The sequence below is a fragment of the Colossoma macropomum genome, unplaced genomic scaffold (assembly GCF_904425465.1).
Source record: "Colossoma macropomum unplaced genomic scaffold, Colossoma_macropomum, whole genome shotgun sequence".
NCBI classification, from domain to species: domain Eukaryota; kingdom Metazoa; phylum Chordata; class Actinopteri; order Characiformes; family Serrasalmidae; genus Colossoma; species Colossoma macropomum.
In genome coordinates, this window is record NW_023494786.1 from 30,533,345 (window position 1) to 30,552,267 (window position 18,923).

Here is an 18,923-nt window from a genome sequence, read left to right on the forward strand (position 1 = left end):
TCTCACAACTAATTATGTTAATTGTCAACAGATCAGTAACATGGTTGATTATAAAAAGAGCATCCCAGAGAGACTGAGTCTTTCAGAAGTGAAGATATGGAGGGGCTCACCATTCTGTGAAAGACTGTGTGGGCAAATGGTGCAGCAAATTAAGAATAACATTTCTTAATATAAATTAATTGCTTAAAATAGCAAAGAACTTGGAGGTTCATAAGTACATAATATCTTATAAAGATTCAGAGAATCTGGAGAAATAGCTGGGCGTGATCTTTGGGCCCTCAGGCGGGAACTGAATTAAAAACAGACACGATTCTGTAGTGAATATCACTGCATGGGCTCAGAAACACTTCTGAAAACCACTGTCTGTGAACACAGTTCAAACACCGCCGCCTTCTCTGGGCCCAAGCTCATCTAAGATGGACTGAGGTGAAGTGGAAAAGTTTCCTGTGATCCGACAAATCAAGATTTGAAATTCTTTTTGGAAATCATGGACGCCGCACCCTCTAAAGAATAGAGGGACCATCCAGCTCATTATCAGTACACAGTTCAAAGTCAGCATCCGTGATGGTACGGGGGTGCATTAGTGCAGATGGCTTGGGTGACATGCACATCTGTGAAGTGGCCATTAATTCTGAGCAACATATTGTGCATTCTGCACAAATTACAACAGCATGATTTTGTAGTAAGCAAGTCCAGGTGCTAAACTGGCCTGCCTGCAGTCCAGAACTGTCAGCCACTGAAAACTTTTGGCACATTATGAAAAGAAAAATACAACAAAAGAGGTGATGCAACACAGTGGTAAACATGCCCCCATCCCAACTTTTTTGAAACGTGTTTCTGGCATCCAATTTAAAATGGCATACATTAAAAAAAAAAAAAATTGCTTTGTATTATTTTCTATTAAATGTAGGGTTTAAATGATTTGCACATTATTGCAATCTGTTTAATTTACATTTTGCACAGCATCCCAACTTTTTGGAAATAGGACTGTATTTGTTAATTAGAAAGTTCCTCTTCCATAGGCCTCAGCGGTCAGTCACACATCATCTGCAGAAAAGAAAACTGTCCAGGCTAAATGGATGCCTCCTTCCAGTGAGGTCAGGGATATAGAGTTCAGGTAGGCAAACTACTTGAAGGATCTCCAGGAATAAGACTGAGCACCTTAATTCATTCATTTGTACAACCACTGCCCTGTAGTGTTAAGCGAAAGTAATTCAGTTCAAATTCAGTTTTAAGAGGTATTTCACAGAACTTTTAGTTACAGATAGATAATATTGCAACTAAATAAATAAAAACAAACAAAAAAAAGAAATAGTTTATTTTTGTTTACAATTTCTGATTTACAAACTTTAGCAATTAAAGTCACTCATATTTGTTATTGTTCTTCTGTCTTTCAGAGCAACCTTTGTACGGAGCTTTGGTGAATTCTGGGTAGGTGTAAGAAGTAGTCGGATTATGTTTACTGGCATGATTCCAAACTCAACCATGGCTCCAAACTCGACTGTGATGTCAACCCTTGAAGCCATTCTTACCACGACTCCCGAACGGCAGCCCTTCACTCTCCTACAGCCTGTCTCTCCTCGTCTTCCCTCTGGTGCTCCTGGCTTTTCCTAGCATGCACTGACCTCCTGTCACAAAACCGGCACTGAATACTGTGGCACATTAGCCACACAGTGGGCAGTATAACGGTTCACCCACAGTCAGGGCCTTGTGTGCAAGTCGTGGTCCAGCTGGTGCTGCAGAGTGAATGACTAATATTTTCCAGCGGTAAATCCCAGCAGTGTCTGACAGTTGGATGCATGTATGAGAAAATGACTTGAGAAATTAGATGAAGCTGAAGTTGGCTTCTTATTTAAATTTTCCGTTCCACCTTAAATGGTGCAGCAGTTAAACTAAGGTACAGGTGTAAGAATGTTACTGCTGCTCCATTTAAGGTGGAACAGAATTAACTGAAAAAAAAAACAGTTGAATAAGAAGCAAGCTTCTGGGCTAGGGTTACATTACTTAACATTGTTGAATTATATTTTTAATATTTTACTCAATAAAAACATTTCAGATTTACAACCCCATTTACAAAAAAGTTGGGACGCTGTGCAAGATGTAAATAAAAACCAAATGCAATGATGTGCAGATCATTTAAACCATATATTTCATTGACAATAATACAAAGACAACATATCCAATGTCGAAATGGAGAAATTTTATTGTTTTTTGAAAAAAATTTGCCCATTTGGAATTTGATGCCAACAACACGTTCCAAAAAAGTTAGGACGGGGGCAACAAAAGGCTGGTAAAGTTGTGTAATGCTAAAAAAACACCTGGTGTTTATTTGGCGACAGGTCAGTAAGATGATAGGGGTATAAAAGAGCATCTCAGAAAGGCTGGGTCTTCAGAATGAGGAGGGGTTCACCACTCTGTGAAAGACTGCACAGGCAAATAGTGCAACAATTCAAGAATAATGTTTCTCAACGTAAAATAGCAAAGAACTTCTGCTTTTCATCATCTACGGTACATAATATCATTAAAGGCCAAAAACCAGTATTTGACAGCCATGCTCTTTGGGCCCTCAGGCGGCACTGTATTAAAAAGAGACATGATTCTGTAGAGGAAATCACTGCATGCACTCAGAAACACTTCTGAAAACCACTGTCTGTGAACACAGTTCATCACTGCATTCACAAATGCAAGTTAAAACTTTAAAACACAAAGAAGAAACCACATATAAACAGGATCCAGAAACGCTGTCACCTTCTCTGGGCCCGAGCTCATTTAAAATGGACTGAGGCAAAGTGGAAAAGTGTCCTGTCGCCGAACAAATCAAAATGTTTCATTTTTTTGGATATCATGGACACTGTGTCCTCTGGGCTAAAGATCGCTCAGCTTGTTATCAGTACACAATTCAAAAGCCAGTATTCATGATGGTATGGGGTGCATTAGTGCACATGGTATGGGTGACATGTACATCTGTGAAGGCACCATTAATGCTGAACGATATAAACATATTTTGACAACATATGCTGCCATCCAGACGACGTCTTTTTCAGGGAAGGCCTTGATTATTTCTGCAAGACAATGTAAAACCACATTCTGCATGTATTACAACAGCATTGCTCCGTATTAAAAGAGTCCAGGTGCTAAACTGGCCTGCCTGCAGTCCAGACCTGTCACCACTGATAACATTTGGCACATTATAAAATGAAAAATACGACAAAGGAGACCCTGAACTGTTGAGCAGCTGAAATCATATATCAAACAAGAACAGGAAAACATTTCACTTTCAAAACTACAGCAGTGTCTCCTCAGTTCCCAAACACTTACAGAGTGTTGTTAGAAGAAGAGGTGATGAAACTCAGTGGTAAACAGGCCCCCGTCCCAACTTTTTTGAAACGCGTTGTTAGCATCAAATTCAAAATGGGCATATATTTTTCAAAAAACTATAAAATTTCTGTTTCAACATTTGATATGTTGTCTCTGAAGTATTTCCCTTTAAAATATGGTTTACATGATTTGCATATCATTGCACTCTATTTTTATTTACATTCTGCACAGCGTCCCACCTTTTTTGGAAATGGGGTTGTATTTTTTTCACTTGTGCACTGTGATATAAAGTGTATATAAGTTTACATTTCAATTGTGCACTGTGATGTAAAATGTTTCGCCATACTACCTACTACACATATATATATATATATATATATATATATGTAGTAGGTAATAATATATATATTTAAATTGTGTCAAAAACTTCTCATTCTACTGACATATTAAAAATATTAAAAATTACCATTTTGAAGACACGTCTTTTCTTTGGATAGCAATGACGTGAACAGTCCACAGATGTGAACATCTTGTATTCTTTTTAATATTCATGGTTTCTTCTAATAAGAATAATGTATAAAATACTTCTTGCATATTTTTCTTTTTAAAAGGCTTTAAATGTATTTTGTGTTTTTTTCTTATTTAGCACAGATGCTGTATAATAATAAGGCATTCTTGTTAATTGCATCAGCCTGACCTTCAGCACACTAAATCAGCAGAAATGTATTCAGTTTTGAAGTTTTGAATAAAGCACCCAAGCTTAATATATTAACACATATTTGTTTACCTTGATAACCTCTTACAATATTAAGCTTTTATCCCACCTTCAGATTTTTTATTTCAAGGTCATAAACCTAATTAAGAACATTTACTACAGTGCAAACATACAATTTACTGTGATTAGTGCATCTTAGGCAATGTTCAGACTGACATCCCTAATCTGATTTTTGGCATAATTAGATTGTATCCAGATTGATTTTTGATGTTTTGATAGTCTGGACAGCTAAAAACCACATTAAAGCCAAATCACATTTGGAGGTGGTTTGAAATGCGATTCCAATCGGATTTTTCAGATGCGTCTCAGTCTGGATGCTCGGGCCACTCAAATCAGATATCAAAGTATCATTCGCATCACATGCAACGTGACAAACAACGTTAATGTCAAATCCAGAGGGATGGAAGTGCTGGGATTCAAGAAGAGCACCAAAGATTCACGCTTATGCCAGAGAATTTCTGAAGAGTAAGAAGGCTGAGATGATGCATCTCCATCTCTCCTGCATCTGTGTTGAAATCCGCATCACCAGCATAACTGCGTAGTTACTGACGCCTGCGTCATTACCATGATAACCTGTGCAGATGGGCTGGTGATGTCTGGACAAACAAATCAGATCTGCTCACTTGAAAATAACAGAGCGGTCAGTCATCTACAAAAAATCTGATTTGAAAAACAAATCCGATTTGCCTGCAATCTGAACACAGCCTTACTGTCAGCATTAGAAAATGCCACTTTATTAAAATGACCAATATTTTCCAGTTCTTTCAGATTTCAGTCCAAAGCTTCTGCCTTGACATAAAGCCTAATCATGCGATGAGAGAGAACTGAATGTTAGGACTGACTCTCACAGTTCCCGTATGTGAAATTATCCACAAACACAGCTCGTGCATGTGTATAGGTTAGCACCAAAGCTAGACCAACATCGACTTTATTTCACTTTCTCTATCACAGGTGACCACAAAACATTCAAATCAAAAAAAGGAAACTTTGTACAAATAACCAAACGTGTGTATGTGTGAGTAGAATCAAAGATACAGTACAACAAAAGTAGATTGCCCCAGACACTGAGAATGCTGAAAAACTGATGCATTAAACTTACTCGATTCTAATGTGTAATTCCCATATCAATAAAATAAATTACATCAACACGACTATTACCAAAAGTAAACACACTGAGAGACAAAATGATGTTGATGTAAAGTATTTTATTCATGTGGAAACGATGTAAAGTCAACACATCACTTTTTTCAGTGCATGAAGGCAGCATGTGGCACCCAGCATGCGGAGCCTTCTCTACCAGTGAACCAGAGACTGCAGTCCAGTCTTGGGAGCTGCCTGTAGGAGCCTGTGGAGCAGGACCCTTTATTATAGCACCTTCTTTACGCAGTTTGGAGTACAGGTTGGGGTGCAGTTTGGGGGTTTACAGTGCGCCCAGTATGTGGGGTGGGGGTTCACATTCTGTGGAATGCCACGGCTAGGGTCCAGCAGATCTTCACTGGCCTTTCGTCTTGCAGGACAGACAGCAGGCCTTTCTGTAGTACCAGTGTGTGCACAGCTTCACCCGCAGGACCAGCGCACAGTTAGCCGTCGCCTTGTCCTGACAAACGTCTTCCGCTGAAGAGATACAGGAAAAAACAAAACTTGTTTTCTTTCTTCATGCACAAACTGTGTAAAAAAACTGCATCTTGTGTGATTGTGTCATTTTCACTGGTCATTTCATCAGATACCACCACCATATAGATGGACCCTGTAGGTTTAAAATTACAAACTGTAGCCCATCTGTTGCTGTCCAATTTATAACCCCCTTACCCCGTTCATCAATGGAGAAGGTTAATATAGAGGATGGCTAACACCAACTGTGCATCAACAGATGGGTTATATTTTAAGACACCATTTACAGCTGGTTGTTCATGTGACTTGTATCTAATAAGACTTTAACCACATGCATTAACACTCGGTAGTGTGTCTCTGGCTGAAATCTGACTGTTATGTGGCACTCTAACGTGCCAGGGGGTTCCTGGAACTCACAACCCTTATATTAGTAGTCACGAGCACTATGGGGCGAACTACCTGGTGGACACTAGAGGACAGCCTCAAGTGTAGAGCAACTGAGGGTCAGGAGAAAGATGCAACTCAGAAAAGAAACGAAAGGGGCTAAAAGCAGGAAAACAAACTAGACAAGGAACGAAATAAAAGGGGAACACAGTAAACAGGAAAAGTAACTAGTTATGGGGGGGTGTCGAACATGGAGAGTGAGACACACTCAAGAGACTTTTTTTTTAGCTAAAGAACAATTTGAGAAAAGCAAAGACTCTAAACTCGAGACGGACACTGAGGTTACCGGCTGAGTCAACATGCATGCATGTAGCTACGTGAACTCAAGACTGAGCAGCGAGCAGCGTGTAAGCACCCGCTCAGCCCTAATTACTCAGTCCTGGCTTTCCGGTCCCTCCTAGCCTCCTGGCCTAGTAGGTTGCCTGGACGTTACAGACACATAATAAGCAAATCAGCTGATACACTACAATCAATTGCCTGTGCTGCCCCTCGTTTTTCTGTTCTATTTAAAAGAAAATCACAACTTTGCAAGGTGCTGTTTGTTTCCTTACACCGGCAGTCAATGTTGATGGCTAGAAGATTGGCTATTTAAGAGTATTTGACACCTTAAAATCCCAGGCTTATTACATACTAAGTCTTATTATTTAGTAACTACAGACACTTCAATGCAAAAAGGCTGAGCTATTCTTAGGTTATAGAAGTGTGTGATAAAACTTTGGGCCCACCTGTAGGACCTGGCCATTTAAGGGATTAACCTACTATAACTGTACTAGTATTTACTGAAGCCAGGCAGTGAAAAATTACTAGGTGAATTGAACATTAACCAAACAGCACTTTTTTAAGCTAACTAGCTTGATCAAAGGCCGACAAAACAGACAACCAAATTAAACTAAAAAAAAAACACGTCAGGAGTGATGTGGTGGCATATTGGGGAGGTAATCACTTCCCCTTAAGTAGAAAAAAGGAAAAGGGGCACTATGACAATAGTGGGTAGGGTTTAGGATGTTGAACATGGCTTGGAGAGACGGATGCAAAATGCCAGTCATGAACCACATGCTTAAAACATATTATAGTGAGACAGTGAATAATGACAAGGTACAGTAAAGGTTTTCCAAACTAGCACTTTATTTTAACCAGCTCGGGAAACTGAAGGCTACTGAATTAAACTCAGCTGAAATGAAGGAACAATGACACCTCTGATTAGTGGTGGCGGTCCAGTGGCCGTTTTTCCCCATATGCAGGGTAGCAGAATGGCCACAGCACCGGGAGTCCGTCTTGGTTGCATTTGCATATGGATATAATCCTGATAGTGACCAGGGGTAAACGGGGTCTAAATGTACAAGGTGGTAGAGGGGTTTCTAGTAAAGTGGCCAGTGAGTGTACAAAGTTTAAAAGCACTAACAACACCGGGCCTGATAAACTCATACTAGCACACACACTACACGCACACTACCATTCCAGTGTTGGAAAAAAATCCCCCACCCAAATAATAATAGGACTGGTGGTCCTATGGTGGTTGTTTTTTTTTACTGGATGGAGATCAGTCAGTAACTGTAAAGCCTTAAAGAGCACTTCTAGGGGTGGTGTTTCTGATAAAATGGCCAGTGAGTGTAGATACAAGGTAGGTGTATCTAAAAAACTGGCAGCTCAGTTAAGTGGTATGTGTGTGTGTGTGTGTTTGTGTGTGTGTGTGTGTTTTACCTGGTGCCTCTGTGGGACAGGCCTGCACTTCACAGCTCTGTCTGGCCTGTGGCTTCAGCGCTGAGTCACAGCTATGGCCGATCTCCTCCCCCTGGTAACACTTCACCTCCCTCACCCGCACACCACTCCCACACGTCTTACTGCACTGTAAGACACACAGACACAGAGCACTCGCTTAATACACACACAAAGTGTACTGACACACACACATACACACACACTCACACACATTCTAAGGTTACTGGAAGAAAATGTAATGCTATACACCAAATAATTGGGGCTCTGTCCAAATGGCCAGTGCTTAAGGGTTTAATGTATGAGTAATATAAATGAGAACATCAAGGGAAGGTCAAGAGGTTTATCTATTTGACAGGAACTCTGTTTTAACAAGTCTCTCAAGGATTTATACTAATAAACAAATACAGTAAATAAACAAATAAACAGATCAGGTTATTGCTATAAATGGTATAGAAGCCCATTAGGTACAGCTATAGATAAACTTAATAAAGTGGCCTCTGAGGATATTTTAAGAGATCAGCTTCCTCTTAGACAGGTGTAATTATTGGGTGTAGAATATTACATTGTCTCCTGCATGTGAGAGAGGTGGCCACTGAGTGTATCGCACCATGTCTTCAACATGTGTTAGGAGTATGAGAAGAGACTGTAGGAGGGGAAAGAATTCTCAGAACTTGGGCTCCAGTTCTTAAGCAAGCAGGCAGGACACCCCTTGATGAACAGAGGTAGGAGAGACAGGACTGAGGAACCGGGAGGGGATGGGTGGTGGTGCGGTGTGGGACTTTGTCATGAGAAACGGAATATAGAAATAGGAAATTTATAGGATGTTAGATTGAAAGGTCTTCAGGCATGGTCCACAACCTGAACGTCATTTCACAACTTCATGAAAAGAAGAAAAATAACATAAAAAAGGAAAATATTAACATAAAAATAATAAAAAAATAGTTTTAAAGCAGTTCAAAAAGAAAGAAAATGAAACTTTCAAAGTATGAAATCTTTGAATGTAGACAAAAGCATCAAGGTTCAAACCTATTTCTTATTTTTACCCCTAGTCCTTCTTTTCGCGTGTCATTTTCTCCATTTTACAAGGGGTAGTTGTTGAAATCTACTCCTACAATATGGGGCAACCCTTTAAGTATCCAACATGTCATCAGTAGTCGTTGATGACAAGTTTTTGCCGGACTTTTCCAAAATGCCAATAGGCATCCTTTTGAGACTGTCCGAGAAATGTTAGAAAACAAAGACATCTTTAAAGACTGGGAATACTGGTGGACTAGTTTGTGGTATGTAAACAAGTTTTGATGCACTTAGCCTAACTACACAACATGCTAGCTAGGGTGTGTAACAATAGCTCTGGGACTTTGGATTCTGTTAATGTTTGATGGACCATTTGTGATACACACATAATGTTGACTTTATAGATTTGTGTGTTTTCTCATAACATTGGAGTGAGCCTCTGAAAAACCTCTGTTTGGAGATCCATGTAGCCCTAACACTTCGCCCTACCCCTCTATCTCAACAAGAACCGGGACACCCTACCCCCTAGGTGTAAGCACGCAAAACAGAGGGGTAGGGCTAAGTGGTAGGAGCGAGGAGTGAAACGGGACTGGGCTAATGTGGCTAACTATGTGCCACCAATTAGCATGATGTCATGTCCATAATTCTAATGGATATTCACTTTCATTCACTGTTAGGCCTGATTCACACATACTGCTTCTGCGTGGCGTGAGCGACGTGGAGAGTCTTGCATTTCATTTCGGCACCCATGTTAGTGCTTTCACACAGGATGCATGTGTGAAGCAGCAGAGCATCCCAGACACGGTGCGGTATTTCGAAAATAGACCAGGTGCCGATTTTTTCCGCATGTCGCACAGCAGAATACACTGAAATAAGCCATGAAAATCGATGAAAATTAAAAAGAAAACTTTTTTTAAATTTAATTCATGACAAAATACTAGTTAAGCATTCTGTATCACAAACAGATTTCCCAGTTTGTCTTGGTTAGGCTTGAAACTTTTGCCTAATCACAAGTCAGAATGCTGCTGAGGATAAACAAATATATCGTGCACATTTATAAATTATATTTTTATTGAGCAGAGTGACCGATGTGTCCATCTATCCGTCTGGAAACAGGAATATCTGTATGACTTTCTCGCTGCTCTGCTCTGCAGCACAAACACTGTATGTTTGAAAGGCCAGCGCGTTCAAGCGGTCACACTGCCACATCGCTCACACCACACAAAGGTAGCATGTGTGAATCAGGCGTTAGCAACTTCTAAACGTCTGAATGACTCTTTTAACAGCTGACAGTGTGCAGAGGGTTACCTGAGACCAGGCTGTGGTGAACCATTTAGAACAGGGTCTCTCGAAGCATGCAGCACTCTGCTCAGGCATCACTGCGCTGGCACACATGTGCTCCGGATACTCCTTAAACACGCCGGCCTCGAGCCCCGCACACACCACCTGCCGAGTCTTCACTCCACGCCCACACGTGGCGTTACACTGCACACATTCACAAAGAGATTCTGTAGAAAATCCCCTCATGGACACCTTTACACAGCCTAAGGGACAATGAATTATACTGTGATGTCAGTAGTACAGAAGGCCGTAACACACAAATGAGCACTAACTAATCTTTTATTTGTGCTGTGAGCATCAGGTCTGATTCAAATCAGTCTTCAATGAGAAACAATTATGTAAATAATTCTGTAAATAACAATTCTTTGCTATGTCACATTAAGTGGAGCTGATTACATGAACCTGATTATTCACTTGCACAAACAGCTTCTGTATGTACTAAAAACTTTAAGTTAGATCCTAAATAAACAAGACAAAGAACAGTACAGTTCATAATTAACCCCTGTGTGGCGTTCAGGTCTGTGGGGCCCATTTTCAATGTGAATGAAAAATGATGTGATTTATTATTATTTCAACCTCAGATTTCTTGTCCTTTTCTCATTTTCTGTGAAGAACATATAAAATAACCCATTTTCAGTGTCTTCACTCTGTTGGTGTTGGGTGAACCCGCGGGGAATAACAGTGTGGAGGTGCTGTGTCCTTCACTCTGTTCTCCTCCTACATGGCCTGCTGTTAGTGTGTGTGTCTGCGTGTGTATGTATTTGTATCTATGTGTGTGTGTGTGTGTGTGTGTGTGTGTCTGTGTGTGTATGTGAGGACTAACAACATGGACAGGCTGCTGACTGGCTACAGCTGCTAAAGGAGAACCCTACGCTGACCACTTGTGATATTTTAAACATCTGGTATTTTTACATAAATTGTTTTGGCTGTATTGATTATAAAAACAATAATGCGGTGGGTCCAGCAGACCACTGAGTAACAAACACATCAACACCACACAAGCATTAAAAAACTAAAGTATAAAACTAATATACAAGAATAAAATTTGCACGAAAATCGCTTTGACAAACTATGTTTCATATTGTATCATTGTCGGAACAAAACCTTCTATCTCCATTGTGGTTTTCATTTTGTAACATAATTTGAAAGAACCAGCTGCCTCTTCACACTGTGTCAAAACTTTATGACAAACAGACAAACAGGAATATTCCAAAATGATGTAAAATCAAATCTTGTTGCATTAACTTGCCTTCAAGGTTAAGAATACTTTTCCTTCTCTTGTAAAATTACTTTTTAGAGATACAAAAAAAATTAGTATTTTGCTATTTTGTAAAATGTAGTCAATTTTGTTCCGACAGTGACGATATGTATCAAGTTGTGAGGCTCAGCAAAACAGCTACACCCTAAATAGAACTGAATCCAACGGTTGCTTCATTTTTTATCCGCTGCCACTAATAAACATTTAAATGCTGTAAATTAGTGCTGAGCCCATTTACCTTCTCCCACTCCTGCTCCACCCAGTGGGCAGGGCAGTCTCTGTCTCCACAGGGATGCACTGCCAGGGGCTTCAGGTCCGGGTCACACTGGCCGTCTGATATCACCTTACCATTCCCACTCTTACAGACGACGTACCGCATCATCCGGCCTTCTCCGCACGGCCCTGAGCACTTAGACAGCCGCCAGCAAGAACAAGGGCAGAGGCAGCCGACCAGAGCCAGGGGCCAGGAAACAGTAACAGTTTAGTATAAAAATGGCCAAAAATATACAAGAACTGAATGAATGGTACTGACTTCTGCACTGTACTTTGCATTAACCATGTACGTATGCAGTAAGACACTCACACACAATGCACTTCAAATAAACAAGATATCAAATCATAACTGCATTTTCACGGAGTATCAATACCTACAACACTCGCTTTGGTCATGTTAAAGGTCCATTTGATAATATTTAAAAATAGGATACTGGAATACAAATTCATTTTAAATGTGATTCCAAACAGTGGAAATGCATTAGATAGCTATATTCATACATTTTCAAACATATTTAATAAACACATTTACGTATATTTATTTTTGTATGGGACATTTCTATGAGCAATATTTCCCCATACATTTTAAAATAAATCTAAATATTTGGTTAATATAGCAATACATTCTGAAATACATTTTAGTGTTTGGAACATACAGCAGCATGGATTGCAAAGTATTTCAAATATAAAAAAACACGTGTCCATATATTTTTCTTCTATATGAGTTAAAGGAATAATGTGGCGAATATTACACAGCGCATCTCCCCAGCGCATCTCTACCCTTTACAGAGGTGCACTTTCACCCCTTCCTCAATGCACAAACTAATCTAATTTATTTTGGGGTAATTTATTTTTATTCATCATTTTTTATTTATGTTTAGTAGGTTTTTACTTCAGTAGGTTGTGGAAGCGCACTACAACATGGTTGATCTTATTTATTTTAATCTTATTTAGTTTTATCTTTCATTCATTTTATTTCTATTTTTTTATTTGTATCTATGATTAATTTTATTTATCTTTTTTACCTTTTTTTACTTTGTTTTTTAGTTGAATTATATTTAACATTCAAGGAAATCCACTGTTAAAAAGACAAGTTTTTTTAAGTTCAATAAAGGCATGATGTTTCCAAAGTCAATGAGTAATTGTGTTAAGTAACCATGATCTCAATATCGACCAAAATAATCATGATTATGATTATAACCATAATCAAGCAGCTCTAATAGGAAGCTGAGGCTGCTAAAGCAGCCACTTTAGACATCAATCATGTCCTGTCCAATTAACACACCTGGTATACACCTGCTAAAAGAAAAACTGTCTAAATTTCACATTTTGCTGAACTATTCCTTTAAAGGCAAGGTGTCTCAAATGCTTCTTTGTAATCTCATGATTATAAAACAACATATATCACAATATGTAATTCGTTAACTAAAATAATTAGATGAAGCAGCATTGTTGTGCTTTCTGTTGCTCTCAGTGCACCGTGCACTGCACCAGCCGATCACCATACGGAGAGACGCTTCTTTGTCTAGGATGGGGGTTAACTGGTAAAAACAGGTGGTGTATCGATCAGCAGACAAAGCAGAAATAAAGCAAAGAAACTCACAGGCCCCCAGTCAGAGACGGTCCACCTACGATCACAGGGCGGCCCTTCACACTCCCTCTGGCTGAGTGGACGGGTGGATTCATTACACAGCCGAGTGTCCATGGAACAGCGCACCTCCCTGCTCCTCACTCCACGACCTCCACAGCGCGCTGAACACTGCAGCACCACAATACACTTACCATCAACTACAGATTAAAGGCCCACGTCCTACACTTCTCTTTTCTTTTGTTTATTATATTATATATTACATTCACTGTTGACGTTTGTATAGGTTAATGTACCAAAAATAGTTCGTAATTAGTTTTTAACTTGCAACATCTGTAAAAGCACCATTAACACTCATATATATATATATATATATATATATATATATATATATATATATACACACTGTAATCTGTGATCAGTCACTCATTACAACTGAGAACTGACTCTCTGTGTGTTTTCCCTTCTTTGCCGAGTTGAACAGGTGCCAATCCTGTGCTTCTGGACCGGTTTGACCACCATTGAGCTTCATGCTGTACAATGATGTGCAAACCTCACCCTCATGAATTGACCCTCCTGATGATGCTGCATAAACTAAAACTAATCTAATTAACCATTGCTCTGCCTGTTTTCCCCATTTTGTATTCTAATATTTTATACTAAAACTGTTTGCTGTCTGGTGTGGACCAGAGGAGGATGGGTTCCTCTTTTGAGTCTTGGTTCCTCTCAAGGTTTCTTCCTTTTGCTCTTAGGGAGTTTTTCCTTGCTACTGTTGCCATTGGCGATTTTTCTGTAAAGCTGCTTTGTGACCAGACCTGTTGTAAAAAGCGCTATATAAAGAAACTTTGACTTGACTTGACTTCTATAAACGATCTGAAGGTGGATTCGTCAGACCACAGTTTCCACTGTGCATCAGTCCATTTCACACAAGCTTTAGCCCAAAGAAGTTGGCAGTGTTTCTGGACATTGTTGATGTCTGGCTTCAACTGTGCATAGCACAGTCTAGACCTGCATTGGTGGATGCAGCAGCACACAGTGTTTATTGACAATGGCTCGTCATTTTTTAATCTAGTGCCGTCTGAGGGATAAAACATCACGTCCTTTCGGTTGCTGTTTTTGGGCTTGCCTTTCCTGCACAGAAAATTATCCATTCTTTGTCTATTTCACACCATAGAGGGTGAAATACCTAAAATCCTTGAGGATTGTTGTCTGTAAAACAGCTGGAATATTTTCATTTTAATTTTGGAATATTTGCATTGTTCGGCAAAAGCAGCAAGCCTCACCCCATCCTTGGTGAAAAAGGATTCGGCCTTTTCTGGATACTCCTTTAATGCCTGAGCATGTTTACATCAGCTCTTTTAAAAGTTTTCTGGACATTATAAACAGTCCTGGTCTTAAACTGCCCCTGTCCCAACTTTTTTGAAAAGTGCTGCATTCATTCGTTTCAGAATGAGTGTAAATTTACAAACAAAACAAAGTTTTGTTACAGGTCAAAGTGAATTTGCAAATCTCCACTTCAATTCGGATTTTACCTACTGCCCCATCTTTTTTGTATGTATATGATGGGTGTGGTCAGCTGTTCTAGAACACTGAACTGCATCTGTCATTAAAACAGACCAATTATGGAGATCCTGTAAACAACAACAAATGCATAGCAGCTGCATAAACTGCATAGAAATAAACAGCTGATTTGATGTCAGGTCATTATGCCACTATTGTCTTTTATTAATTTATTTTTAGTAATTGTTTGATTTTTTCGTGTTCCTTCTTAAAATATTAACTACAGTACTGCAGAAAGACAACACACACTTACGGACAGTTACAGGACTGCAGCCGATCTATTTTTGATAATACTAATTAAAACATTAGAATTAATACAGTAGTATTAGGACTGTATAGCGTCCTCAAGACATTAGATATAGAATTACATTTTTAAGAAGAATTATAAATCTACTGTGAAACCGTCAAAAAACACTCTGTTGTATTTCAATTTTATTCAGTTATCTGGAAAAATGGATGAGGCAGATGCAGGAGATTGCTGGCAACCAAACGGCACAGAATAACTACAGAAAGGTAACTAGTTGAGTAATTACATAATTATATTTAAATAGTTCCATATGGTAAGGGTTAAAGAGGAAAGAGGCTGACCTCAGACCAGTCCGACACCTCCCACTGAGGTCCACATGATTTGCTCTTGCAGGCTTTGCGTGCCATGGGCTTCTGCAGCTCTGCACCATGGCACAGGTCATCATACACTGAGCTATCGAAGCCGGGAGCCATCATCTTCCAGCAGCGCACCGTCCGAAACTGAAAGCCTTCACCACACGTCCGGGAACACTCACTCCAGCGGCTCGTCTCCCACCTGCCTCAAACACACGTACAACAAACACTATTATGTACAACAACAGCGTACATACATATGCAAAACATGGACCCAGGCAAACAATCTACATGCATGGCCCATCAAAGGACTGAGGAAACCTAGCTTTTCAGATTGTAAATGTGGTTTATTTAGTGGAAAACAATATAATGTGTAAATGTTTGTGACAGCATTCCTAACAGCACTACCTTTGGAATAATGCATGTCACCACACATCAAAACCAAACCCTTTCAGGTGTTTAAACCACCTTTGAGCTAAAAGAGATTCAATCTGTGCTTTTAACGATGGTTCGGAAAAGAAATAAAATTGTCAAATCAATATTTAAGCAAACATGCTCTTCACAGCCATGAAGACAATTTGGCTACATTCACACAGCAGGTACAAGTGGCACACATTTGGGTCACACAAATATCTTTTAAATGTGACATCTATGCGACATTAGTCTGACCAGATCAGCTCCTAAACTAACCTGCAAAATAACAATGCTTCACGTTGCTTCACGCAGCTCATCCAGAGGTAAACAATCACGACTGCCAACGAACGCCAGTCGCTCCCAGAGGGTTCAGCTTCATCTTCACCAGCATCACTGGAGCCATCATGAAGCTTCACTGACCCACAGCTGGGCTCATCACCCAGAATGTGTCCGAGCCGTAAAAAGGGCTCCTTGGTTCGTGTTCTTTAAACTTTGCTTTCAGACTTTTAACTGTTCTACTACGGCCGCGTTCAGCCATTTCTTTCGAAATCTCTTCAAACATGAAGGGTCTCTTCTAATTTTTTGTAAAATTTTTTGTAGAAACATCAGCCCAAATGTTTATGAGTCTCAGCAGCTCAAAGTTATGACGAATGTCGAGTTGGATTGACGCAAAAGTCGCATGAATTCCCATCTGGCTGTTCAGACTGAGTCGCATTGCTACGTATCGGATACGTATCGGATTTCAGTACCACATATGAAAGCGTCTCTAATCAGAACTGAAAATGTCAGATTCGGTGTGATGTCAGATTTTGCTGTTCACACTGAAACACAGACACACATCTGTGTCACACATGAAGAAAAAGATCAGATTTGGGCCACTTTTACCTGCTGTGTGAACAAAGCCTTTGATGAACATGAAATTGAATGTTGAAAATAAATTTACCAAAAGATCACTAAATATCTGTTTTACAACAGTACAACAAAGTACTGTTGTTTACTTTAAAAAAATAATAGTATAAGGCCAAACTTTAGACTGGCAGGGAACACATATCCCTCATATGATGATTGTAGATTATGACCGCTCCCTCTGACCTTGGTGGGCACTCTTTGCCTGTGCAGAACTCGTGCGTGGGCTCAGGTCGAGTCAAAGCATCACAGTAACTTTCATCCACCTCTGAGCCATCATACTTCACACACAAAGCATACGAGGTGCTGATACCTGAAAAAAGAGAAAGCGGGAGAGAGAGAGATCGAGGGAAAGAGAGATAGAGAAGGAACAGATCCTCAAATTTTGTGCATTCCTTAGTAAAAGTAATTTTTGCATTTTTGAAGATACAGCAAATCTAACAGCATCACTGGATACAAAGAACCTCTACTTGAACTCAGTTGCAAAAACACAAAAGCTCATATTTTACATTTCTACACATTTTACATTTTTTTATTTTTTCCTCTGTCACCCGCTTATAAAATCCCTTTATCCTTTTGGGCGTTTTCACACTTTGGGCCGTTTCAGCGTCTGAAGTGGTTTCTTTTGCATTTGTGAACATGCCAAATGAACTCAGACCCTCTAAACAGCCCCAAAAACAAACCGAACTGAGACCAACTCTTGAGGTGGTCTCGGTTCAGTTTGTTTGTAGAGTCGTTTTGTGGTTCGATTGATTTGTACATTGTGAAAACAAAACAGCCCCAGTCCGCTTTAGCTTTGCTTTATGGTGAAGACCTCGAGGTCCATCGTACACACAGCCACAGTCTTCAGCACTTCAGCAGGCAAAACAGACCAAGGGTCATTTATAAGGTTCTACTCAGGACAAAGTCTGTCTGTGATCTGCGACAAGACAGCAGCCCTGACATATTAAAGCGATCAGATGCGAGAGCCCGCGTGATTTTACCGTCTTAAAGGCTCAAACTGGGCACGCAACACAATTTTAAACTGCTTTCACTGAAGCTGAATGAATGAAGATTCACCACTGACGCGGAGTTTCACCGGGTGGAGCTCAGTGAGGAGCACAGCCAAAAACGGAACCCACCGCGGCAGACCCACTGGGTCATTTTTCCAATTTTGCGTGATGCACTTCAGCCAGTCTTTTCAGCACGGCCAATAGGAGAGCAGCAGGCGGGTCTGGTGGTTCCTCTCACCACCCGAAAGGGAGAACGCTTTGTGAGCACCGCGCCCACCGTGAGTGCTGTGAAAGGGGTCCGAGTTCTAATGGAGTCGTGGTCTGAGATCTCAAAGGACCAGAAAGAAAACCGAGTCCTCTTTATAGTTCACTTACACTGTGACCACAACTAGAACTGAGGTCAATCGCAGTTGGTTCCCTTCCAGGTTCACTTTAACAGAACTCACTTTGGTTCTTTTAAAACGAACTATATGTGAAAACACTGTTAGAATTCAAAAAGGATGTGACATCACAACCAAGATTAACTCAAAACAGGCAGCTTAATTTCCATACTTTGAATGCATGTACATCAAACTTGATTTGGAATGATATTGGGCCCTTTAACCAAGCGGTTTGATGCATGCGTGCATCTATGTATGTATGTGTGAGTGTGTCTGTATGTGTGGTGTTGGTTCATAATTGCACCTGTGGTACATGTTGAACTGCAGGGTGCGTACGCAGATACCTTCCATCTGTACATATCAGCCAGACTGACATCATGGTCGAGAGACACCACCTCAAACTCATTACTGCAGAGGAGAGAGAGAGGGTGAAAAGGGGAATGAAAGAGTGAAAAAAGTGAATAAGGTATCGCCAGAAACACACCAAGATTTAAAGCATATAACAAAAGACAGCTTCTCAGATTTGCTCGTACAAGTCAAGTGTAAATTAGAACACCAGAAGTAAACATTCCCACCTAATACTGAATGTGTCAAATATCCAATGCTTGACAAGCATAACGCTGCTGTCGGAACAAAACCTCGTATCTCCATTTTTGTCGTTTTTTAGTTTTTGACATATTATGAAAATGCCTGTTGACCTTTACATTGTATGATGATTGGACCAAAAGAA

General features: G+C 40.0%; 1 protein-coding gene across 1 annotated transcript in view; it reads right to left on the minus strand.

The window, feature by feature from the left end:
- Positions 1-4,982: 4,982 nt before the first annotated feature.
- si:ch211-267e7.3 (ADAMTS-like protein 2) overlaps positions 4,983-18,923 on the minus strand; it is a 48,034-nt gene continuing 34,093 nt past the window's right edge. Inside the window, exons 11-18 of the mRNA XM_036565308.1 lie at positions 18,498-18,601; positions 17,008-17,134; positions 15,490-15,703; positions 13,357-13,512; positions 11,719-11,889; positions 10,190-10,366; positions 7,850-7,994; positions 4,983-5,707 (exon numbers count right to left, since the gene is read on the minus strand). Coding sequence (XP_036421201.1) covers positions 5,586-5,707; positions 7,850-7,994; positions 10,190-10,366; positions 11,719-11,889; positions 13,357-13,512; positions 15,490-15,703; positions 17,008-17,134; positions 18,498-18,601 — 1,216 coding nt within the window. The 3' untranslated portion in view covers positions 4,983-5,585. The remainder of the gene's footprint in view (positions 5,708-7,849; positions 7,995-10,189; positions 10,367-11,718; positions 11,890-13,356; positions 13,513-15,489; positions 15,704-17,007; positions 17,135-18,497; positions 18,602-18,923) is intronic.